At 40.9% G+C, this 27,083-nt stretch overlaps 1 protein-coding gene across 1 annotated transcript in view; it reads right to left on the minus strand.

Annotated features, from left to right (window-relative positions):
* Positions 1 to 1,071: 1,071 nt before the first annotated feature.
* Positions 1,072 to 27,083, minus strand: part of CBLB (Cbl proto-oncogene B) — a 306,980-nt gene continuing 280,968 nt past the window's right edge. The window contains exons 15-17 of the mRNA XM_073586244.1: positions 16,126 to 16,266; positions 4,533 to 4,622; positions 1,072 to 2,564 (exon numbers count right to left, since the gene is read on the minus strand). Of these exons, the coding sequence (XP_073442345.1) occupies positions 2,302 to 2,564; positions 4,533 to 4,622; positions 16,126 to 16,266 (494 nt within the window). The 3' untranslated portion in view covers positions 1,072 to 2,301. The remainder of the gene's footprint in view (positions 2,565 to 4,532; positions 4,623 to 16,125; positions 16,267 to 27,083) is intronic.

The raw sequence follows: 27,083 nt of genomic DNA on the forward strand, positions 1-27,083 counted from the left end.
CACACTGCTCTGCCATGTTGAGGGCAGAATACTGCAGTGCGCAGGTGCCGGATCAGGTCAGAGAGGTCTGGCGCCTGCGCACTGCAGTACTTTACTCTGCCCTCAACAGGGCACCGGACCCGGGGTGAGTATAATTAACTCGTTTTTCTTCTCTTTCTGGTTACATCAGGGGCTTATCTACAGCATTACAGAATGCTGTAGATAAGCCCCTGATGGTGGTGCCGGCAGCTGATAGTCCAAAAATGGGGTGACAGATTCCCTTTAAGACCAGCAATATTTACACCAGTCTGAAGCCCTGCTGTGTGTAGCACAGGTGATCGCATTATTGCAGCTTCTAGTCTCCCATAGATATTATTGAAGCCAGTGAAGTTAAAAAATAAAAAGTTTTTTAAAATATCTAAAAAAAAAAAAAAAAGGAACGTTCAAATCGCCCCATTCAAAATAAAACAATAAATAAAAATACACATTTTGTATCGTAATGACCTGGAAAATCATAATGGCAGGTCACTTTTTGCATTTATTGAACCTAATAAATAAGCCAAGCAAAAAACAAGTGTGTGTTGTTCAAAAGTACAACTCGTCCCACAAAAAACAAGCCATGAAATGGCCATATTGATAGAAAAATAAAAAAAATTATGGGTCTGGGAAAAAGGAGAGCAAAAAACAAAAACTCAAAAACGGAAAAACCCAAGGTGATAAAGGGGTTGGTTAAAGGCGCTGTGGTGTCACGCCTCCGTTCCACCCATTTTGGGGAAATTGGTGTGAAAATGCAAAGTTGCCATAATAGTGCTTAACTTTTGTGTTACAAAATTTTTTGCAACTTTTCAAAGCGATTTACGCCAGCATCACTTTGACGTTTTGGGCCCATAAATCCATGTTACATATAATCCTGGGAGACAACAGGTTAAAGTAGTTAAAGTGGTCACTAACTGTATTTAATTAGAAAAGGATAATTCCATCCATAACTATCATAATGTAATTTCTAAACTGTTTTTTACATAATTCCACATAATTCACGTACGTTTAGATTTGAAATAAGCCACAAATTTGACCATAGAAAACAGTGACAGATAGAGTTAGGATCTTTTTTATTATGTTGGCACCTCTATTTTTTCAAATGACCAATTTTGCAAATGTTAATGATCTACCGGGAATGAGCCTGTATTTGCACACAGACTTTACATTGGTGCTTTATTGCATTCGGTTGACCTGTTCAAGTAGTATGGCTTATAAAAACACTTTAGAAACACTAGCAATGCAAACATTGATTTCATATGTCAGACCAGGTTTACATAAGCAGCATTACAAAGTATGGAAGGAATGAGCCTGTAGAGATCCAGCACATATATATTAAATGGCAGAGTATTACCATTTATAGAATATTACATTAAATCAGTTTGTTGCAGCCAAAGCATTGGAATGATTGTCCAAAAGTTTAGTGTGATGCTACAGATCAAACATAAAATTGCCTGAAAAAGTGTAAAATGGAACAGCCTGTTGTAATTTTACAAAAGATTTATAGATTGTAATTGATTGGTTCTCATAATGCACCATACAGCACCAACACCCAGGAGAGATAACAGTACATGATTTGGTACTTTGATGCTTTTTTTTTTTTATAAGCACCAGAGTACAAAAAGTTGATCCTAATTTTTATTGTAAGCTTTTGCTTGTATGCATTTTACACAATTTATGCTATACAATGATATCAAAATACATCTGAAAAGGCAATTATTCCACAAAAATTGGATTCATTACACATTCAAATGCAATTTAGCCTAATACAAAATAACTCTCAGTATGTCAGTAGTAAAGGCCACTTTTTTGCAGTATTTTTGGATAAATTAAAATGTTGTACAAAAGAATAATAAAATAAAAGAATGAAAAGCATTTTCCAGAATGCAATGAGGTCAGAAAGTGCTGCTGAATGTCTACAACACAAATTATTCATCAGTATTAAAAAAAGCAAAAAAAAAATAGAAAAAAAAAACAAACTTACCAGCTCTAAACAAGAGAAAAATATATATATATAATTCACAGGTTATTTCAGATAACGAAATATGTTTTCCTATATGTATGAATGGTATATACCATATTTTCCGAATAAAACAATTATTGACTTTTTTTCATCTTTAGTTCTGACATATCACCAAGTAAACTTGGATTCCGGCCTATAAGCATTGTCATGTTTCGTAGGGGAAAAAAATATGCTGGGATGTCAGTTTTAAATTACATTGGTAAATGAAAATTCATTCTTCCGCTTTGCTCCAATAGTGAAGTCTTAAAAGCCATGTCATTTTGTTATAGGTTCAGTCGAGGGCAGACCGGAGGAGGGCAGCATGCAAATTCTCTAAGTATGCTGCGGGCCACATCTACGTTATTTTGAGCGATTTCCAATGCCCTTTTAACTTCTTCAAAGGAGTAGCCCTCGCCCATTAATTTTGCTATTTTTGCATCTACATTCTCTGTTGAACAATCAGCGCTGTATGGTCTCCTGTGGTGAATCTCTGGTGCCGTCCTGCGGGGAAGTGGTTTGGGTGGTCTGGCTGGTACTTGTGGACAATCTGTAAAAGCACACATGAAAAAAAATAGAAATTAGTATTTCAAAAAGCTATGTTATTGAATTGTAACAATACCAATCTGTAGAAACTATAATAAAGGGACTGTCTGCGGATATTTTGGAATCAATGGAATGCTAGTGTAATTCATGGACTTGCCTGACTCCCCAAGTGGTGGCTAATAGATGAAGGTCAAGAATGGCAGGCTACCTTATATTTTGACTTAAAATTTTCTAAAAAAATTATAGAGGACATAGAGGGAGAGCATTTTTTTTTGGTCTCTTCTGCTTTTTTTTTTTTTTTTTTAGAAGTTTTGAAGAATCTTGACTGACCCAATTATGGTTTAAAACTAATCATGTCTCCATTTACTTTTCCATACTTTTTTTGAGATATAATTTCTTTATTCATCTTTTTAAGGCTGCAAGACATTTGTTTACAAATTTTTCTGAAGTGATGAAGCGAAAAGAGAAAGGAAACATGCCTACAGGAGGGGGGAACTAAGGCCACGGAGACAACTTTGTCATTTCAATGACATTTTTCCAAAGCAATCAGTGCATTATCATTTTTCTGTGATGTGTGCGCATCTCTCATCACAAGTTTGTTTCCCGTACGTCAACATAAATTATTTTGACGCTTATCTGCAGTATTTGAAAAATAATTACAATGTTTATAAAAAAGACAAAAAATAAGCAATTGTCTACTCAATCATTCATTAATTGTACTGAGAAAAAAAACATGACCACATTTCCAGTTGTTGCCGATTGCTTTTCATTTTGTACTTTCTGTACCATGCTAGCCGGACTGTAGGAACCAGCATTCCCGATAGTAGCCACTTTTCTGCAACTAGGTGGCTTTAACTCTTTGCAAATTTTTGATTTAGCACATTTGTTTTTTTTCTCCCCTTCTTAAACCGGACCAAGCAGGAGAAAATTTGACTGACCCACGACTAAAGGCAGGAGTGTAACGCATCTTTAATGCTTATTACATTGATAACTTGCGCTTGTAGTATTGCATTGGGACACTGCACTTCCAGCTCTGCTGTGTTCTTTCCCTTTTCCCCTGCCGCTGTTCACCTCTGATCTTTGACTGACAGGTTACTGTCAGTCAAAGATCAGAGGAAAATGACCTGTCAAATAAAGACCAGAGGGCAGCAATGGGCAGGGAAAAGGGAATGAGAACAGCAGACCTGGAAATGCAGTGCCCAACCTACTTTTATTTAAAACTTCAAGGATAGATTTCTCAGAAATGTCCCAACAAAATACTGCAAGCAAGGTATGAATGTAATAATGATTAAAGGGACTTTACACTCCTGCCTTTAGCGGACACGTCCTCTTGAAGAAGATGTACGTTTTTTAATTTTTCCATTGACTTGGGAATATGAGGGCTGCATTTTGAGGAACAATTTGTAGATACAAACAGAGAAAATTAATTTTAAATGGAGAAACATAAATGTGCAACAAATTAGCAGCTAGTGGAAGTCTCCATTAATGTGACGAGTGTGGATGCGAGAGACTCGTGCGAGTTTCTCGCATCACACACGCTAGTGTGATCCCGGCCTTATACATACTCACGGCTTGTATTGAGCGAGGCCGTGCCTCGTCTAGTGACATGGCACGGACACTAGCTGGGAGTATGTATAACTCATACATACCCTCCGTTCCTGGATCAGAAACTGGCGAATCTCTGCTGTGAACAGTGCATGTACGGGGGAATTCATAAGTCTGCAATCACACAGAGTGACTGCAAACTTATCGATTTGGACCAGACAACCCCTTAAACCACAGCTCCAATTAAACAGGGGACATGAGATCAGAGTTGTGGCCATTAGAAATGGTCTCAGGGACCATAAATGTATCTGTCCTGTAGCTATCCTGTGGAAAACGTCGTTCCTGCTCCAACTCCTTTTAATAGTGGAAATTCCACACCCAGGAAAACTCACATATTCAACGTACTCGCAAAGCACCTATACATTACCTGAGCATGATGGCAACTGATCATATTCTTGGGAAAGTCGATTTAGCTTGACATCATTTGGTGCTCTACGTGTAGGTGGTAAAGGTGCTTCTAAATAAATTGCCAAAATAAGAATTTTGTCAACAAAGGTTTAAGAAGGTAAGATTAATAGACTTCAAAAGCAATGTAATTATTAAGACATCTTCTTAGATTGGTTTCTTTAGTACAGTAAAGCCCCCGTTACACATAGCGATATCGCTAGCAATATCGCTGTAACATCACTGGTTTTGTGACGTAGCAGCGATATTGCTAGCGATATCGCTACATGTGATACTTACCTCCGACCGGCTCCCCCGCTGGTTATCGCTGATCGCGCGAGAAGGTCCTGGACCATTTCTCGTCGGGCGCTTCCTGCTGGGCTTCCTGTGGCACCGACGAGCAACACGGCCAGGAGGACGTCAGGATCGCCGCGTCTGACAGGTAAGTAGCGACCCCCGACCCCTGCTATGTCGCTGATGAGATCTGCTGTGTGGCAGCTCACTAGCGACCACTTAGCGATGCACCAGCGATCCATACCGTTGTCAGGATCGCTGGCTGGTGCATCGCTAAGTGTAATGGTAACGGTGGTTGTGTGTCAGCACAGGCCGCTTATTATGTGCAGAACTGGTTAAGGTATATTGATGACTTATTGATAATATGGCAGAATACTGTAACTGAACTGGAGCAATTCATTGACCAACTTAAAGACAAATCTTAAAATTAAATTGACTTTTTATTACAATATTAACCCCTTCATGACCCAGCCTATTTTGACCTTAATGACCTGGCCATTTTTTGCAATTCTGACCAGTGTCCCTTTATGAGGTAATAACTCTGGAACGCTTCAACGCATCCTAGCGATTCTGAGACTGTTTTTTCGTGACATATTGGGCTTCATGTTAGTGGTAAATTTAGGTCGATAATTTTTGCGTTTATTTGTGAAAAAAATCAGAAATTTGGTGAAAATTTCGCAATTTTCAAATTTTGAATTTTTATTCTGTTAAACCAGAGAGTTATGTGACACAAAATAGTTACTAAATAACTTCCCACATGTCTACTTTACATCAGCACAATTTTGGAAGCAAAATATTTTTTTGTTAGGAAGTTATAAGGGTTAAAAGTTGACCAGTGATTTCTCATTTTTACAACAAAATTTACAAAACCATTTTTTTTAGGGACCACCTCACATTTGAAGTCACTTTGAGGGGTCTATATGGCAGAAAATACCCAAAAGTGACACCATTCTAAAAACTGAACCCCTCAAGCTACTCAAAACCACATTCAAGAAGATTATTAACCCTTCAGGTGTTTCACAGCAGCTAAAGCAACGTGGAAGGAAAAAATGGACATTTTAAATTTTCCAACACAAATTTTCTTTCAGCATCAATTTTTTCATTTTCACATGGGCAACAGGATAAAATGGATCCTAAAATTTGTTGGGCAATTTCCCCTGAGTACACCGATACCTCATATGTGGTCATAAACCACTGTTTGGGCGCATGGCAGGGCTCAGAAGGGAAGGAGCGCCATTTGACTTTTTGAATGGAAAATATGCTGGAATATTTAGCGCTTGCCATGTCGTGTTTGGAGAGCCCCTGTGCACCTAAACACTGGAGCTCCCCCACAAGTGACCCCATTTTGGAAACTAGACCCCTTAAGGAACTTATCTAGATGCATAGTGATCACTTTGAACCCCCAGGTGCTTCTCAAATTGATCCGTAGAAAAAAAAAAAAAAAAAAAGTACTTTTTTTTCACAAAAATTATCTTTTAGCCTGTTTTTTCATCTTCACATGGGCAACAGGATAAAATGGATCCTAAAATTTGTTGGGCAATTTCTCCTGAGTACACCGATACCTCATATGTGGTCATAAACCACTGTTTGGGTGCACGGCAGGGCCCGGAAGGGAAGGAGCGCCATTTGACTTTTTGAATGGAAAATTAGCTCCAATCGTTATCGGACACCATGTCGCGTTTGGAGAGCCCCTGTGTGCCTAAACATTGGAGCTCCCCCACAAGTGATACCATTTTGGAAACTAGACCCCTTAAGGAACTTATCTAGATGTGTAGTGAGCACTTTGAACCCCCAAGTGCTTCACAAAAGGTTATAACATAGAGCAGTGAAAATAAAAAATCATTTTTTTTCCTCAAAAATGATTTTTTAGCACGCTCCTTTTTATTTTCACAAAGGTAACAGGAGAAATTGGACCACAAAAGTTGTTGTCCAGATTGTCCTGAGTACGCTGGTACCCCATATGTGGGGGGGGGGGGGGCACTGTTTGGGTGCACGGCAGGGCGCAGAAGGGAATGAGCGCCATTTGACTTTTTGAAATGAAAATTAGCTCTAATCGTTAGCGGACACCATGTCGTGTTTGGAGAGCCCCTGTGTGCCTAAACTTTGGAGCTCCCCCACAAATGACCCCATTTTGGAAACTAGACCCCCTAAGGAACTTATCTAGATGCATAGTGAGCACTTTGAACCCCCAGGTGATTCACAGAAGTTTATAATGCAGAGCAGTGAAAATGAAAAAATATTTTTTTTCCTTAAAAAAATTTTTTTAGTTGGCAATTTTTTATTTTCACAAGGGTACTAGGATAAATTGGACCCCAAAAGTTGTTGTCCAGTTTGTCCTGAGTACGCTGGTACCGCATATATGGGGGGAACCACTGTTTGGGCACACGTTGGGGCTCAGCAGGGAAGTAGTGACATTTTGAAATGCTGACTTTCATGGAATGGTCTGCGGGCGTCATGTTACATTTGCTGAGCCCCTGTGAGCCTAAACAGTAGAAACCCCCCACAAGTGACCCCATTTTGGAAACTAGACCCCCCCAAGGAACTTATCTAGATGTGTGGTGAGCACCTTGAACCCCCAAGTGCTTCACAGAAGTTTATAACGCAGAGCCGTGAAAATAAAAAATCTTTTTTCCCCCTCAAAAAAAAGATTTTTAGCACGCAATTTTTTATTTTCACAATGGTAACAGGATAAATTGGACCCCAAAAGTTGTTGTCCAGTTTGTCCTGAGTACGCTGGTACCCAATATCTGGGGAGGGACCATTGTTTGGGCACACGTCAGGGCTCGGAATGGAAGTAGTGACGTTTTGAAATGCAGACTTTGATGTGAATAGTCTGCGGTCGTCATTACGTTTGCAGAGCCCCTGATGTGCCTAAACAGTGGAAACCTCCCACAAGTGACCCCATTTTGGAAACTAGACCTTCCAAGGAACTTATGTAGATGTATGGTGAGCACTTTCAACCCCCAAGTGCTTCACAGAAGTTTATAATGCAGAGATGTGAAAATTAAAAAAACATTTTTTTTCCACAAAAATAATTTTTTAGCCCCCAATTTTTTTAATTTTCCCAAGGGTAATAGGAGAAATTAGTCCCCAAAAGTTGTTGTGCAATTTTTCCTGAGTACGCTGATACCCCATATGTGGGGGTAAACCACTGTTTGGGCACACGTCGGGGCTTGGAAGGGAGGGATCACCGTTTGACTTTTTGAACGCAAAATTGGCTGGAATCAATGGTTGCACCATATCGCGTTTGGAGACCCCCTGATGTGCCTAAACAGTGGAAACCCCACAATTCTAACTTCAACCCTAACCCCAACACATCCCTAACCACAGTCCTAACCCCAACACATCCCTGACCCCAATCCCAACCCTATCCATAACCCTAACCCCAAACAAACCCCTAACCCCAGCACTATCCATAACACTAACCACAAGCCTAACCCTAATTCTAATCCTAACCCTAATTCCAACCTTAACCCTAATTCCAACCCTAACCCTCTTTCCAACCCTAACCCTCTTTCCAACCCTAACCCTCTTTCCAACCCTAACCCTCTTTCCAACCCTAACCCTCTTTCCATCCCTAACCCTCTTTCCAACCCTAACCCTCATGGAAAAAAAAAATAAAAATATTTTCTTTATTTTATTAGTTATGCCTACCTATGGGGATGATAATCGGTGGGTTCATTTACTTTTTATTTCATTTTGATCACTGTGAGAGTGATCAAAATGAAATAATGGAATCTGCAGCCGGCAGATTCGGGCGGGCGCACTGCGCATGCGCCCGCCATTTTATAAGATGGCGGCGCCCATGAACCGGACCCACCGGACACCGGGAGCGACTTAGAAGCTGCCGGGGGCGGTGAGAGTGGGTGAGGGGGTTATCGGATGCTGGCGGGGAGCTGAGGGAATGGGAGGGGGGGCAGATGATGTCAGCGGCGGCAGATCGCCGCTGTCATTCTGTTGCGGGGGGGGGGCGATCGTGGGGGGGGGGTGTCGAATCGGTGTCTCCAGCCATGTCCGATGCTACTGCAGCATCGGCTATGGCTGGATTGTAGTATTTCATCAATTTTCATTGATGAAATATTACTATCGCTCTGATTGGCTGTTTCACTTTTAACAGCCAATCAGAGCGATCGTAGCCACGTGGTGGCGAATCCACGCCCCCTGTGGTGAATTACAAAGCCCCCTGTATCTGCGGGTCAGGTGACCTTTCATTGACCCCGATCACCCGACCCGCAGGGGGGCTTTGAATTCATGACACAGGGTATGCGTCATAGGTCGGATTGGCACCGACTTTCATGACGCATACGCTGTGTCACATGTCGGGAACCGGTTAATAAAATAGACTTTCTGAATATTACTATTGAATTGGATGGACATCGTTATCTGCAGACAGATATTTACAGGAAAACAACATCTATAAATTAACATTTATTAACATACCAGGGTATGCTGAACAGTAGTCATCACAAAACAGTAGAATCAAATAAACTGTAAATCGTATCAAGAATTTCTTGTTACTACCGTATAATTACGGTATTTCCATGTACAACATGTAAAACAAGGAACAATGGTTCATTTACTGATCTCAATATTTAATAACACAAAACAAGATTTATTCAATGACAACCATGTCATCATCTTCTGGAACATTATCATAACAATCCAAACTCTGAAGTTTCTGTGGAATTTCTTGTGACTCCATTTCTTTCAGAATCATTGGCCCATATCTCTCATGTCTAGCAATAGCACTGTCCTTAAATGAGCACTTCTTGTCAAGGTAGCCTGCTCGTAGTGCATTTGCAATGCAAGTGTCGGTGATTTTCTCCCATGAATTCTTCACCCAAGTCACAATCTCTGGCAGTTTAGGTTTCAAAAAGTTTCCACGTTGATTTCTTTCCATTCTATTTTCAATGTAGTCATTGATTTCCACACGCAAATTGTCCTTGAATGGCTTGTTAATGGCGATATCAAGAGACTGGAGATAAGCCGTCATTCCTGCAGGAATCATTATTTGATCTATTTTTCTCTCATGAAGGAAGTTCTTCATGTCTTTGGCGCGGTGTGTGCTGGCTGCATCCCAGATCAGCATTCCTCTTTGGCTCCCTCGCATAACAAGCGGCAGCATTAAATCGACCCACTTCCTTATAACTGCTTGTGTGGCCCAGGCTTTTTTTCAGTTTCAAGAATATAAATGCCTGAAACACGTTCAATCTTGTCTTTCTTGCCCTTTGAAATGAGTAAAGGTGGGACTTTAGTGCCATCCAGACACATCGCCAAAATACAGGTAACACGTGCACTTTCATAAGCAGGGAACGTACACTGAGGAGGCACCTCGCTGTTCAATTGTTGTTTGAGATGCTTGGCCCCTAAACACTGCAGTTTCATCCATGGCAATCATGTTGGAAAGATTGTATTTAGAGAAGTCAGCGTCATCAACAAAGGTCTTGAATGCAAATGCGCGTTTAATAATTTCAGCATCTTCCAGCCTAAAGAGTGTTGGACCTTCTCAAAGACAGTTCACATTGTTGAAGTAAGTTATCCAGCTAGTGTTGTGATGCCTTGAATTCTTCAGGGGCAATTTCAAACTGTGGTGCCATTGCAAGGGAAAATTCTTGAATCTGAGCCCTAGTCACAACCAATGTCTTTGCTCTCCTGTCAGCAACCCACTCACAGATCAGGTCTTCCAGCTCGGAATATAATGGTTGCCCACCAGATCCAACCTTGCGCTTTTTAGCATTTCCGCTGTCCACTTGTTGACTGAGGTTACCGTAATCTGCTCGCCATTTTTGGACCAATCGGACACTCAACATTTTCTCTTTGCAGAATTCAGTAAGATTTTTGCCCCAAGATTCTTCCACGATTCCTTTTTTGTACTCAACGGAATAGCTCTTTCATTTAGCGCTCATGTCTAGGGGTAAAAATATACCATATCACCATTGCTTTACGGTATTTCTTTTACTGTACGGTACTTTACGGTAGACCGTTCAGCAGAAAAGCAAACAACAAAGCAAAGTAACACACTACGGTACGGTACTGTAATTGCCTGACTCCCACACAGGGCCACAAATCATAAGGGCTGCAAAATGGCTCCCACACACTTTCTGGACATTGTACCGCTACCGTAACAATCACCCACAGCAGTTCCTTTACCGTAGCAGCCCCATCATTTTGCAGCCCCAAATATTCCCATCATCCCATTGCAGCCCTCATCATCCCGTTACAGTCCCCAATACAGCATCCCCATCATTCCATTACAGCCCCCATCATTCTACAGTACAGTATTGCAGCCTCCCATCATCCCACTGCAGCCTCCCATCATCCCGGTATCCCACTGCAGCCTCCCATTATGACAGTATCCTACTGCAGCCTCCCATGTGTGTACTGTACACACACACACCCTTACACAGACATACACACACCCTTACACAGACACACACACACACACACACACACACACACACACACTCATACAGACACACACTTTCACTTTCTTACTGGTTTCCTCCGCGGTGCTGCTTTCAGTGCTTTGGTGGTGCAGGAGCCCTGGGCCAATTAGAGCGCAGGAGCCCTGGGCCAATCAGAGCGCAGGAGCCCTGGGCCAATCAGAGCGCAGGAGCCCTGGGCCAATCACAGCCCAGGAACAATCAGAGGCTATGGATGACGTCAGCTGGCCCATGGTTCCTGCGCTGTGATTGGCGCAGGGCTCATGGGCGGAGATCGGCACACAGCTCCGAGGCTGTGATTAACTCCTGCGAACAGCGCGGCGTGAAATGCCCGATGGGGTTCTGTTCTTGTGTCCTGGTGACTGCTACCTGGTCCACCATGGGTAAGGGTGCAATGTTAGGGATGTGGTAATTTAACGAGACAATATATAGACTGGGTGTGTGTGTCATACGCCCATAAATAAATATATATTCTATATGATCATACACCTATGTATTGTTAGTTGTGGATCATTTCCATCTGTGCCTTCCCTTATTAGGGCCCATACTTTTTTGTACTTACACAAATACTTCATTGTTCTGTCACCTAGGAATTCGGTGTCTAGGAATTCGGTGTATGTTAAATAAAGCTTATCTATATTTTTGCCACAATACTCCTCTTTGTCTAATTGCTTTATACCAAAATATTATTTCGAAGTAAACTTCATTACTGCATTTACCATTTTTTTTTTTTAAACATAAGATGCATTTTTTAGCAAGAAGTATATCTTGCTAAAAAGTGCACACATCTCATAGTGTGAAAACAGCTTTGTCTGAGAATGTAGACACAACATCCTTCCCAATGACAAAACTGTACAGCTCTGTCTCCTTCCCCAAACTGATCAGTCTGATTGGGCAGGAGATAAGGCTATCAGGACTTGCACATCAGTAAAGCTGCTGTAGGTCCTGATTGTCATGACACAGCTGTCAGGTGACCCGAGACCAGGGGCTCCATCCCTGTCCTTAACACTAGGGGGCGCCCTAGCTCGCCCTACTCCCCAGGATACTTCTGAAGGTGAAGATGCTAGGGTCTCCACCCTTGCCTTATCTTTTAAGTTAGCCCTCCGTCTGTTCTCTTCCCCCACCCAGGAAAGAGTGGCGCTACTATGCACTGCAATATACCAACCCAACAAACAAGGCAACACAAACAAGGGTTAACAGAAAATTCCAGGGATACAAAATATTCACTCACATATAACAGAGGAATGCACCGGGGTGTCAAGGTAGGGGAATAAACCAAAATAGAGAAGGATAAGGAGTTACCACGTGTACAAACCAAGCAATAGTCACAGATTACACTTCCAACTCTCCTTTTCATACAGATCTTCTAGGTTTCATGGCTGTTGCTGGCTAACATTGAGTTTCAGCTCCCTCCAAGACTTTATACTCCGTTTAGGTCTGGAGACTGGCTAGGCCACTCCTGGACTTTGAGATGCTTCTTACAGAGTCACTCCTTAGTTGCCTTGGCTGTTTTTTACAGATCATTGTCATGCTGGAATACTCAACCACGACTCATCTTTAATGCTCTTACTCAGTGAAAGAGGTTGCTTGGCAAAATCTCAGATACATGACCCCATCCATCCTCCCTTCAATACAGTGCAGTCGTCCTGTGTCCCCTTTGCAGAAAACCACCCCCAACGGATAACATTTCATCCACAATGCTTCATGGTTGGGACGGTGTTCTTAGGGATTTATTCATCCTTCTCCTTGCTCCAAACATGGTGAGTGGAGTTGACACCAAAAAGTTCTATTTCATTCTCATCTGACCACATGACCTTCTCCCATGCCTCTTATGCATCATCCAGATAGTCATTGGAAAACTTCAAAAGTACCTTGACATGTGCTGGAGTGAGCAGTGTACCCTGGGTGTCCTGCAGGATTTTAATCTATGACGGTTTTGTTGTGTTACTAGCGATAATGTTTGAGACTGTGGTCCAAGTTCTTTTCAGGTCATTCACCAGGTCCTCCCGTGTAGTTCTGGGCTGATTCCTGACCTTTCTCAGAATCAACCTTATCCCACAAAGAAAGATCCTGCATGGAGCCCCAGACAGAGGAAAATTGACAGTCATCTTGTGTTTCTTCCACTTTCTAACAATTTTGCCAGCAGTTGTTGCCTTCTCACCAAGCTGCTTGCCTATTGTCCATCCCAGCCTTGTACAAGTCTACAATTTTGTCCCTGGTGTCGCTAGGTCTTGGCCATGTTGGAGAGGTTGGAGTGTGACTGTGTGTTGACAGGTGTCTTTTATACAGGTAACGAGTTCAAACAGGGGCAATTAGTACAGGTAATTCTTAAAGGAAAACTAACAGGTCTGTGTGAGCCAGAATTCTTGCTGGTTTGTAGGTGATCAAATACTTATTTCATGCAATAAAATTCAATTTAATTATTTAAAAATCATACAATGTGAATTTCTGTTCTTTATTTTTAAATTCTGGCTCTCACAGATGAAGTGTATCTAGGATAAAAATTACAGATCTCTCTACTCTTTGAAGGTGGGAAAGCTTGCAAAATTGACAGTGTATCAAATACTTATTCTACCCACTGTATGTATGCATATATATATATATATATATATATATATATATAGCCGATCAGAGTGTGCATTGACAGTATATTTAGTAGTGTTGTGCATGTGTACACATAGATAGCTTTACAGCATGCACATTAACATGGTTGTTCAAGTTTTTATGACAGTCTGCATTAACTCTGTATACCTGTTTTTGCTTCATTAGTAAAAAATACAATTGTTTTTTTCTTTTCTTAACACTGGATCTGTTACAACCAGAAGACAACTGGACACGTGAACAGAGACTCAGTTAGGCCGGGATCACACACAGCGAGATACGGCCGCGTCTCGCAGGTTAAAACCAAGCTCTGGCACCGGCACTCAGGAGCGGAGCGTGGGGCTGCATAGAAATAAATGGAGCCGCACGCTCTGCTCCCGTGTGCTGACAGCAGTGCCGGGTATTACCATGCGAAACTCAGCCGTATTCCTCGCATGTGTGATCCCGGCCTTACAATTAATTCAGTCCTGGAAAAACGATCTCCTGTTCTGAACACCAGACTGATGTTTTTTATGCAGAGTCTGGAAACCTGTAATGATTTCATTCACTGGCAGCAAGTAAAGATCATTCAAATGATTGGGGATTCATCGAAAGTCACATAACTTTCCTCCTTCCAATAAATACGGTTTATTTAAAAAGGTCTGGCCAAGCCAGTGGTAATAAATTTTATAGAAATATAAAAGGAAAATATCAGCTCTAACTGATCCAACAATATCAGAGCTGTGAACCCACAACTCCCCTGTGACCACTGATGGCATTCTACAGGTTTCCTGATCTGAATATCCGCACTTTGAACATGATTCCTTCAATGCGGCATATTCCACACAGAATGAAGTCATCTGATGACTATTATCTCCCAGGAAATGGCTTTTTTATTATTGCATTCATGCCGGGGGCACAGAAACATGTTTAGTCTAGCAAATATCAAAATAATCCTAATGCTATTACAATCCCCCTCCAGGTAAATGCAAACACATCTCAGACTCTTGGACTAGAATTATAAATATCCAGTACAGCTAAACCTTTATTTAAAACAACTGATTCAAAAATAAAAATCATTCCTTTATTAGTCTGGTATGACGTGCTCTCAGACGGTCATTTTTCGCTATTTTTTCACTCTTTTACGGGCCGTGTGTCTACAAAAAAAAAACTCTTGAGATGTGTCCATTTCTGATTAGAGTTTTGGACCAAACTCAGACATCTGAATTAAATCATCTAAAGAAAATTACTGCATGGCCATAACTTTATTCCTGAGTAGACAGGAGCAGATTGGACAAGATTTGAATTTGCCAAATCGAGTGGATTTTATTGAGAAATTCTATTCACAGCGTATTTATTCTCTGTGGATTGTCCCTTGTTATGATCTGGGGTTTGGAGAGATGACACAGCATAATAAACGTAAGACAGAGGAAAAAAAACCCAACTAGTACCTCAATGCTGAGCTCTACAGCCACTCCCGCTGCTCACTGCCCCAAAACGGTCCTCCCTTTCTAACGCTACCATGCGCTCAAACACTGGACAAATCTTCATGTTAAGTCTAAACTTTCTTACCACACGAAGAAATGAGAAGCAAGTATTATTTTTTCAAAGAACCCTTTGCCGGCTCTCTACTGTTCAACACCATTTTGCTAAATTTATGGAGCGATTTACAAAGCTTCCATGACCTGAAGAATACGTATTGTTATAAAATTTGAGTAGAATTCAATTCCAGTTGAAATCTCCTTTCTCTGCTTCTGAGCTGTGATATCCACCATACAAGTCATACGGTAGACAGACTGCGCTTCTTTACAGTAGGAATATCACTGACATTCATTAAACCGTATGGGATTAACTCTTTTAAGCAATAGCTACTCCCAAGTAAACAACTCCCACGTATTTTAAATCTCTCTTCTTTGAACTCTTTGCCAAAGGAGTTCTTAATTTGTGCCACTTCAATGGTTTCTTATGTTGCTTATGTGACCCACAGACAAATCAATTTTCTGCTTACTTTTCCTAAATGGCCATCAGAAATTCACAAATGCAGAGAATAATGGCCTCCTTAGTGTGCTGGCTTGTGGCAAGTGCCTGTAAGTGGTGGAGATTTAATGCAAATCTTAATGTTTTTCAATTTAATGCATGATGGTATCTGACATTCCAGATAGGAATCAATAAAATACATCAAATGGAAAATAATGGTAATAGTCCTCAATATAACCAGCTTCTTTTCCTTCCCTCATTTACTTATATTTAAGATCATACCCATAGGAAGAAGAAACAAGTCGGAGGCCGAGTTCGGTCGGCTTCTTGGTGCGGTGGATTTTGGTGGTTCTGAGATGCAGGCACGTGTCGGGGGTGGTGGTGGGGGTTGTGAAGGAGGCGAACTGTCAAATGAATCATCACCTGCATATGGAGAAAGTTCAGGCATCTTTTAGCTTCATTAGCAATATTAATCACAACTACAACGTTACACTTTATGGCCTTTTGATTTTGTTAGAAAATTGAGAACACTATTTCATGGCAGTAATTAAAAAGCACTTGGAAATTCAGGCTTTCTAAAGCAAGTCTCCCCAGAGATACATAAAAATGCATGCAATTTATATAAAACAGCATTGGAGAACATAAAATATGAGAGACCCATCAGTAGGGGCCGAAGATCTTTATTTGGATTTGCATAAAACTTTAACCCCTTACCACTCCACAACCAATTTTTTGGAATTTGCCATTTTTAACCCCTTCGCACCCGAGCCTGTTTTTGCCTTCATGACCGGGCCAATTTTTCCAATTCTGACCAGTGTCACTTTATGAGGTCATAACTCTAGAACGCTTCAACGGATCCTACTGATTCTGACACTGTTTTCTCATGACATATTGTACTTCATGATAGTGGTAAAAATTTTTAGATATGATCTGGAGAACATAAAATATGAGAGACCCATCAGTAGGGGCAGAAGATCTTTATTTGGATTTGCATAAAACTTTAACCCCTTACCATTCCACAACCAATTTTTTGGAATTTGCCATTTTTAACCCCTTCGCACCCGAGCCTGTTTTTGCCTTCATGACCGGGCCAATTTTTCCAATTCTGACCAGTGTCACTTTATGAGGTCATAACTCTAGAACGCTTCAACGGATCCTACTGATTCTGACACTGTTTTCTCATGACATATTGTACTTCATGATAGTGGTAAAAAATTTTAGATATGATCTGCGCTTATTTGTTTAAAAAAAAAAAAAAAAAAAAAAAATTGGCGAAAATTTTGCAATTTTCAAACTTTTAATTTTTATGCCCTTAACCCCTTCACTACCAAGGGTGGTTTGCACGTTAACTACCGGGCCAATTTTTACAATTCTGACCACTGTACCTTTATGAGGTCATAACTCTGGAACGCTTCTATGGATCCCGGTGATTCTGACATTGTTTTCTCGTGACATATTGTACTTCATGTTAGTGGTAAAATTACATTCAAATAACTTGCGTTTATTTGTGAAAAAAACGGAAATTTGGCGAAAATTTTGAAAATTTTGCAATTTTCCAACTTTGAATTTTTATGCCCTTAAATCACAGCGATACGGCACACAAAAAACTTAATACATAACATTTCCCACATGTTTACTTTACATCAGCACAGTTTTGGAACCAAAATTTTTTTTTGTTAGGAAGTTATAAGGGTTAAAAATTGACCAGCGATTTCTCATTTTTGCAACACCATTTTATTTTTAGGGACCACTTCACATTTGAAGCCACTTTGAGGGGTCTATATGATAGAAAATACCCAAAAGTGACACCATTCTAAAAACTGCACCCCTTAAGGTGCTTAAAACCACATTCAAGAAGTTTATTAACCCTTTAGGTGCGTCACAGGAATTTTTTGAATATTAAAAAAAAAATGAACATTTAACTTTTTTTCACAAAAAAAATATTTCAGGTTCAATTTTCTTTATTTTACCAAGGGTAACAGGAGAAATTGGACTGCAAGACTTATTGTGCAATTTGTCCTGAGTACGCTGATACCTGATATGTGGGGGGGGAACCACTGTTTCGGCGCATGGCAGAGCTCAGAATGGAAGGAGCGCCGTTTGACTTTTTCAATGCAAAATTGGCTGGAATTCAGATCGGACGCCATGTCACGTTTGGCGAGCCCCTGATGTACCTAAACAGTGGAAACCCCCCCAAGTGACCCCATTTTGGAAACTAGGCCCCCCAAGGAACTTATCTAGATATGTGGTGAGAACTTTGAACCCACAAGGGCTTCACAGAAGTTTATAACGTACAGCGGTACAATTAAAAAATCATATTTTTTCCACAAAAATGATCTTTTCACCCCCAATTTTTATTTTTCCAAGGGTAACAGGACCCTAAAAGTTATTGTGCAATTTGTCCTGAGTACGCTGATACCCCATATGTGGGTGTAAATGACTATTTGGGCGCATAGCAGAGCTCGGAAGGGAAGCAGCGCCATTTGACGTTTTTGGCTAGAATTGAGATCGGACACCATGTCGCGATTGGAAAACCCCTGATGTACCAAAACAGTGGAAACCCCCCACAAATGACACCATTTTGGAATCTAGACCCCCCAAGGAACTTATCTAGATGTGTGGTGAGAACTTTGAACCCCCCCCCAAGGGCTTCACAGAAGTTTATAACGTACAGCAGTACAATTAAAAAATCATATTTTTTCCACAAAAATGATCTTTTCACCCTCAATTCTTATTTTTCCAAAAGTAACAGGACCCTAAAAGATATTGTGCAATTTATCCTGAGTACGCTGATACCCCACATGTGGGGGTAAACCACTATTTGGGCGTATGGCAGAGCTCGGAAGGGAAGCAGCGCCATTTGACGGTTTTGGCTGGAATTGAGATCGGACACCATGTCGCGTTAGGAAAGCCCCTGATGTACCAAAACAGTAGAAACCCCCCACAAATGACACCATTTTGGAAACTAGACCCCCTAATGAACTTATCTAGATGTGTGGTGAGCACTTTGAACCCCCCAGTGCTTCACAGAAGTTTATAACGACCGGGCGTGAAAATAAAAATATCGTATTTTTTCAACAAACATCATCTTTTAGTCCCCATTTTTTTATTTTCCCAAGGGTAACAGGAGAAATTGGACCCCAAAAGTTGTTGTCCAATTTGTCCTGAGTACGCTGATACCTCATATGTGGGAGAAAACTACTGTATGGGCACACGTCGGGGCTCGGAAGGGAAGTAGTGACGTTTTGGAATGCAGACTTTGATGGAATGGTCTGCGGGTGTCATGTTGCGTTTGGAGAGCCCCTGATGTACCTAAACAGTGGAAACCCCCCACAAGTGACCCCATTTTGGAAACTAGACCCCCTAATGAACTTATCTAGATGTGTGGTGAGCACTTTGAACCCCCCAGTGCTTCACAGAAGTTTATAACGACCGGGCGTGAAAATAAAAATATCGTATTTTTTCCACAAACATCATCTTTTAGTCCCCATTTTTTTATTTTCCCAAGGGTAACAGGAGAAATTGGACCCCAAAAGTTGTTGTCCAATTTGTCCTGAGTACGCTGATACCTCATATGTGGGAGAAAACTACTGTATGGGCACACGTCGGGGCTCGGAAGGGAAGTAGTGACGTTTTGGAATGCAGACTTTGATGGATTGGTATGCGGGTGTCATATGCGTTTGGAGAGCCCCTAATGTACCTAAACTATTGAAACTCCCCACAAGTGACCCCATTTTGGAAACTAGACCCCCCACCGAGCTTATCTAGATGTGTGGAGAGCACTTTGAACCCCCAAGTGCTTCACAGAAGTTTATAACGCCTGGGCGTGAAAATAAAAAAAACATTTTTTTCCGCAAAATTATATTTTTGCCCCCAATTTTTTATTTTCCTAAGGGTAACAGGAGAAATTGGACCCCAAAAGTTGTTTTGTAATTTGTCCTGAGTATGCTGATACCCTACATGTGGGGTTAAAACACTGTTTGGGCACATGGCAGAGCTTGGAAGGGAAGGAGCACGATTTGACTTTTTCAACGCAGAATTGGCTGGAATTGAGATCAGACGCCATGTTGCCTTTGGAGAGCACCTGATGTGCCCAAACAGTGGAAACCCCCAATTATAACTCCAACCCGAACCTCAACACACCCCTAACCCTAATCTGAGCCCTAGCCCTAACCCTAGCCCTAACCCTAACCCTAGCCCTAACCCTAGCGGGAAAATGGAAATAAATACATTTTCTTTTAGTTTTATTATTTTTCCCTAACTAAGGGGGTGATAACGGGGGGTTTGATTTACGATTTATGGCGGTTTTTATGTTTGGCGGCTGTCGCACGCTAAAAGACGCTTTTTATTGTAAAAATAGTTTTTGCATCACCACATATTGTGAGCTATAATTTTTCCGTATTTTGACCCACCGAGTCATGTGAGGTCTTATTTTTTGCGGGACGAGTTGACGTTTTTATTGGTACCATTTTCGGGCACGTGACATTTTTTGATCGCTTTTTATTCCGATTTTTGGGACGCAGAATGAACAAAAACCAGCGTTTCATGAATTTCTTTTGGGGGGGTGCGTTTACACCGTTCCGCGTGCGGTAAAATTGATAAAGCGGTTTTATTCTTCGGGTCGGTACGATTACAGCGATACCTCATTTAGGTCGTTTTTTTATGTTTTGTCGGTTTTTTGCAATGAAAACTATTTTATATAAAAAATAATTATTTTTGTATCGCTTTATTCTGCGAGCTATAACTTTTTTATTTTTTTGCGGATGATGCTGTATGGTGGATCGTTTTTTGCGGGACAAGATGACGTTTTCAGCGGTACCATGCATATTTATATGCGTCTTTTTGATCGCGCGTTATTGCACTTTTTGTTCGGTGGTATGATAATAAATCATTATTTTTTGCTTCGTTTTTTATTTTTATTTTTTAAGGGGTTCGCTAAAGGGGTTAACTAATGGGACAGTTTTATAGGGCAGGTCATTACGGACGCGGCGATACCAAATATGTGTACTTTTATTGTTTTTGTTTTTTTTTATTTTGAAAAAATGGATTTATTGGGGAATATTTTTTTTTTTTTTACTGATTTATTTAGCGATTTTTTTTTAATTATTTTTAACACTTTTTTTTTTTTTTTTTACTTTATTACCTTGTCCCAGGTGGGACATCACTGTCCTGTGACAGATCGCTGATCTGTCACATCACAGATCACTGTGACAGATCAGCGATCTGTCACAGGCACTGCTGCAGACTTCCTCATGCCTGCGCTTTGCAGGCAGTGAGGAAGTCAGCTCCCTGCAGGCCCCCGTCGCCATCTTGGATCCGGGGGCCTGTAGGGAAAGAGCCCCCCGCAGCAGCGCTGCACATTGCGCTGCCGTGGGGGGCTCAGGGAAGCACGGAGGGAGCCCCCTCCCTGCCGATGCTTCCCTTTAACCCCCGGTACACCGCGATCGCGTTTGATCGCGGTGTGCAAGGGGTTAACGTGTCGGGGGCGGTCCGTGACCGCCCCTGACACATTGTGCCGGGTGTCAGCTATGATAATTAGCTGACACTCGGCCGCGATCAGCGGCGCTCACCACGTGGGCGCCGCTGATCGCGATGACGTAATATTCCGTCCATGGTAATTAGGTCCATGGTCACATGGACGGAATATTACGTCAATTGTAGGTAAGGGGTTAAATCAGAGAGTGATATCGCACAAAATAGTTAATAAATAACATTTCCCACATGTCTACTTTACATCTGCACAATTTTGGAAACATAATTTTTTTTTTTAGGAAGTTATAAGGGTTAAAAGTTGACCAGCGATTTCTCATTTTTGCAACAAAATTTACAACACCATTTTTTGGGGGACCACCTCACATTTGAAGTGAGTTTGGGTGGTCAATATGACAGAAAATACCCAAAAGTGACACCATTCTAAAAACTGCACCTCTCAATGTACTCAAAACCACATTCAAGAAGTTTATTAACCCTTCAGGTGCTTCACATGAATGAATGGAATATGGAAGGAAAAAATAAACATTTAACTTTTTTTCACAAACATTTTACTTCAAAACCATTTTTTTTTTATTTTCACAAGTGTAAAAAGAGAAAATGAACCACAAAATTTTTTGTGCAATTTCTCCAGAATACGCCAATACCCCGTATGTGGGGCTAAACCACTGTTTGAGCACACGGCAGAGCTCAGAACGGAAGGAGTGCCGTTTGACTTTTTCAATGCAGAATTGGCTGGAATTGAGATCGGATGCCATGTCGCATTTGGAGAGCCCCTGATGTACCTAAACAGTGGAAACCCCCCACAAGTGACCCCATTTTGGAAACTAGACCCTTTAAAGAACTTATCTAGATGTGTCGTGAACACTTTGAACCCCCAAGTGCTTCACAGAAGTTTATAACGTAGAGACATGAAAATAAAAAATCATTTTTTTTCCATAAAATGATCTTTTAGCCCCCAATTTCCTATTTTCACAAGGGTAACAGGAGAAATTGGACCCCAAAAGTTGTTGTCCAATTTGTTCTGAGTACACTGGTACCCCATATGTGGAAGAAAACTACTGTATGGGCACACGGTGGGGCTCGGAAGGGAAGTAGTGATGTTCTGGAATGCAGACTTTGATGGAATGGTCTGCGGGTGTCATGTCGCATTTGCAGAGCCCCTGATGTACCTAAACAGTGGAAACCCCCCACAAGTGACCCCATTTTGGAAATTAGACCCCCCCAAGGGACTTATCTAGATGTGTGGTGAGCACTTTGAACCCCCAAGTGTTTCACTAAAGTTTATAATGTAGAGCCGTGAATATAAAAAAAATCATTTTTTTTCCACAAAAATGATCTTTTAGCCTCCAATTTTTATTTTCCTAAGGGTAACAGGAGAAATTGGACCCCAAAAGTTGTTGTCCAATTTGTCCTGAGTACGTTGGTACCCTATATGTGGGAGAAAACTACTGTTTGGGCACACGGAGGGGCTCGGAAGGGAAGTAGTGACGTTCTGAAATGCAGACTTTGATTGTATGGTCTGCGGGCGTCATATTGCATTTACAGAGCCCCTGATGTACCTAAACAGTGGAAACCCCCAATTCTAATTCCAACCCTAACCCCAACACACCCCTAACCCTAATCTCAGCCCTAACCATAACCCTAACCACAAACCTAACACCAACACACCCATAACTTTAATCCCAGCCCTAGCCCTAACCTGTGTACCTGCTTTTTTTTCTTTACTTTTTTTCTTTTTGTGACAAGATTGCTGCCCTGCGATCTGACTCATTGTAACGCCACTTCTCCTCTGATCTCACACTGACAGATGATCAGAGGTGAAGCAGCGTTACTATGTGACAAGATCGCTGCCTGGCACATAATAACGCAGCTTCTCCTCTGATCGCACAATGACAGATGATCAGAGGTGAATCAGCGTTACTGTGTGACAAGATCGCTGCCTGGCACAGCTGTGCCAGGCAGCGATCAGCTGTGCCAGGCAGCGATCTAATCACACAGTAACGCTGCTTCACCTCTGATCATCTGTCAGTGTGAGATCAGAGGAGAAGCCGCGTTACAATGAGTGAGATCGCCGGGAAACAAGCAGCTTTCCCAGCGATCGCTCCCATTGGCTGCTGTGACGCTGACGTCATCAGAACCTGAACCAATCAGGTCTCGATGACGTTGGGGGTCCCAGCATGCATTGTGCACCGGGATCCCCGCGTTATAAGGTATGTGGGGGTCCCGGGGGGCACAAAACCGCCGACAGTAGATAAACGTCGGCGCTGCACAAAGCCCAGCAAGCGCCAACGTTTATCTACAGTGGGCGGTCGGGAAGCGGTTAATCTTTGTCTCATAACTTTTTTTCTGTTTTGTTTTAATTTCTCTGTGATTTTAACATGGACTTGACGTTTATATTTGAACACCACCATTTTGCTGTCCATATAATTTATTGATAACGCTTTATTAACTTTTTCTGGGAGAATGGTAAAAAAAAATAAACATCAATTTTGCAATTTGATCTTTTTGTTGTTTCTTATGCAATACAACAATACAAAATGTTTATAGATTTTTTCCATGATCTATTACTTTTTTCCTTAAACCGACATGAGAAAAAAAATTAAAAACTTCTGTTGTTTTTTGTGTGCCATATTCTGAAAGTTTATTTGATATTTCATCAGACCAGCTGCTGATATGCTTTTTTGGTAGGGAGGAAAGACTCAACAAATTGATTTGCGCCGCTCACGCAAATCAAAGGATTAGATACACACAAAACAAACTAGGGCATGTGCACACATAATTTTTGATATTTTTAAAGGGGTCTGCTTAAAAAAGCCTCATAAATTGCTTAATAAATGTGTGAAAGGCTATTTCTTTTATTCCAATGTTAATTTTCTTTGCTATTCACACTCTCAGTCTTTTGAGTGCTTTTTCTGCTTTAGGTTTTGAAAAATGTGGGTGGAAACTAAAAAAGTGCATATCACTTGTTTGAAGTGGCATTTGATCCAAACTATGCACTATCCAATCAAAAAGATGCAAAAAAAAAAAGGCTTCAGGGAAAAAAAAAAAACATTTTCAAAAACCACTTCAGGAAACTAAAAATGCCTTAAAAAACAGGCATGTTTCATAAAATGGATTCTGTCAGCACAGAATGACTGTTCAAATCAAGTACATATGCCTGGGGCACCCTTGGTGTGGCCAAACATTTATCTACACCTTCCCACCTACTTGTTTTCCATTTATCTCCACCCTTCTCTGGCTCTACAAATCCAGAGCTGTCAATCAAGGAATGGGGCGGGGCAGAGAGGGAAAACAGTAGGCGAGAAGGTGGACTTAAATGTTTGGCCACACCAAGGGTACACCGAGCGCCTGTACTTGGTTTCTCTAGTCATACTGAGCTGAAATTCTCCACTGAAGCAGTTTCCACTGGACAACAGGTCATTTTGGCCTCTTAAAAAAACCTCTGCCTGCAGAAACCTGATGTCCATTTGGATTTTACAGCTGTTTCAATTTTCTGCCATGGAACAGACGGCTTGAAATATAGTGAAGAAATGTAATAGGAAAGAAGGATCCAGCGAGAAAATAGCAGTCTAAAAAAAAATTTTTTAATCCATTATTTAAAAACATGGACGGCACAACGTTGTCAGGCAAAAAAACAAATTGTTGTCAGAATGGTGAAGAAATAAACAGCAAAGGAATATTAGAAAGATGGAGAACTTTTCATTGCAGAAATTATAAGCAGTTTTTTTTACAATCCAAGAATCCAACCTAAAACAGACATTTTCAGCTATAGTTTTCTAAAGTGAGGGCGTAAGAATACAGAAGATTTACAGAAAACATACTTTCCCGAGTAGTCAAACATGTTCCAGCGAGCACTCTTGTAAATAATCACAGTACGGGAAATAAAGCAATTGAAACAAGGCAGTCAGCAAATTCCAAAAGTGAAGCATTAAGCAGACATAAAGCACTTAAGAAGAAAAAGAACAAGTCCTACTTTCAGCTGTCAGAAGTCCTTGGAGAAGCCTTATCTAATCTTATTGTATTGCTGCATGTCTGGCTTACAAGAGGGAGGATATAATTTTCCTGAACATACCAGCAAAGAAACGGAATTGGTTAAGGATTTAATATTTCAAGTGATGTGACACTTCTAAACATTGTACAGGTGTGATAAGCGTTAAAAAAAAAAAAAAAAGTCAGCAGTCAACTGAAGCCAAGAAAAGAAAGTCAAAGAAGAAAGAAGGAAGCTTTAGTAACTAAAGAGGGTTACCAAAATATCGAATTTCAAAATCCGAAAGAGCAAATCTGTTAATTGTCTTAGTGGACAGAAAATGCAAGTCACCCTTAGGCCGTGTGCAAATGTTGAGTAATTGGTGAGTTTTTTACATCAGTATTTGTAAGCCAACGCCAGCAGTGGGTAGAAAATGCAAAAACGGTGCATGTGTTTCTATCGGGCATCATGCACACAGTCAGTATTTGGTCAGTATTTTCCATCGGTATTTGTAAGCCAAAACCAGGAGTGGAGCAATTTGAGGAAAAGTATAATATAAACAAGTCCCCAGTTCTGTATTTCTCACCCACTCCTGGTTTTGGCTTACAAATACTGATGTAAAAAACTCACCAAATACTGAACGTGTGAACGTGACCTTATACATTATTGCCTAAATATAGCTGGCAGCACAGACAATATAAGGCTATGTTTACACAGGGCTTTTTTGTTAAGCCATTCATAGGCAACAAATTTTTAAGTTTTGACTTGAGAGTTTTTCATTTCCTGAAAAGGTATTAACCCCTTTGAGAAAAAGCCTGTTTTCGCCTTCATGACCAGAACAATTTTTACAATTCTGACAACTGTCACTTTATGAGGTAATAACTCTGGAACGCTTTGTCGAAAATTTCTCAATTTTCAAAATTTAAATTTTTATGCTTTTAAATCAAAGCGTCATATCGCACAAAATAGTTAATAAATAACATTTCCTACATAAATAACATTTCCTACATGTCTACTTTACATCAGCACAATTTTGGAAACATAATTTATTTTTGTTGACATATAATACCCAAAAATATCAGGACAAATTACTCCATACAATTTGTTGTGCAATTTCTCCTGAGTATGCCGATACCCCATATGTGGGGGAATACTACTGTTTGGGTGCACAGCAGGGCTTGGAAGAGGAGCGCCATTTGACTTTTTGAATGCAAAATTTGATGGAATAATTAGCGGACGCCATGTCGCGTTTGGAGAGCCCCTGATGTGCCTAAACCGTGGGAACCCCCACAAGTGACACCATTTTGGAAACTAGACCGCTTTGGGACCTTATCTAGATGTGTATTGAGCACCTTGAACCCTCAGGTGCTTCACAGAAGTTTATTACGTTAAGCGGTGAGAATTAAAAAAAAAAAAATCAAAAACACATTTTTCGCACAAAAATCATTTTTTTTAAGCTACAAATTTTGTATTTTCACAAGGGCAAAAGGGAAAAATTGTTGTGCAATTTCTCGAGTTCACCGTTACCCCATATGTGGTCAAAAACAACTTTTGAGGCACAGTGCAAAGCTCAGAAGGGAAGTAGCACCATATTACAGTGCAGATTTTGCTGCACATGTTTGAGGGTGTCATGTCTGACAAGAGCCCCCTGAGGTGCCAGAACAGCAGAATCCCCCATAAGTGACCAAATTTTACCAATTAAACCTCTCAATGAATTCATCTAGAGGTGCAGTGATTATATTGACACCACAGGTGTGTCACAGACTTTTATACCAGTGGG

This window comes from Dendrobates tinctorius, unplaced genomic scaffold, assembly GCF_039654945.1.
Source record: "Dendrobates tinctorius isolate UK_male_01 unplaced genomic scaffold, ASM3965494v1 ptg000091l, whole genome shotgun sequence".
In the NCBI taxonomy this organism is placed as follows: Eukaryota; Metazoa; Chordata; class Amphibia; order Anura; family Dendrobatidae; genus Dendrobates; species Dendrobates tinctorius.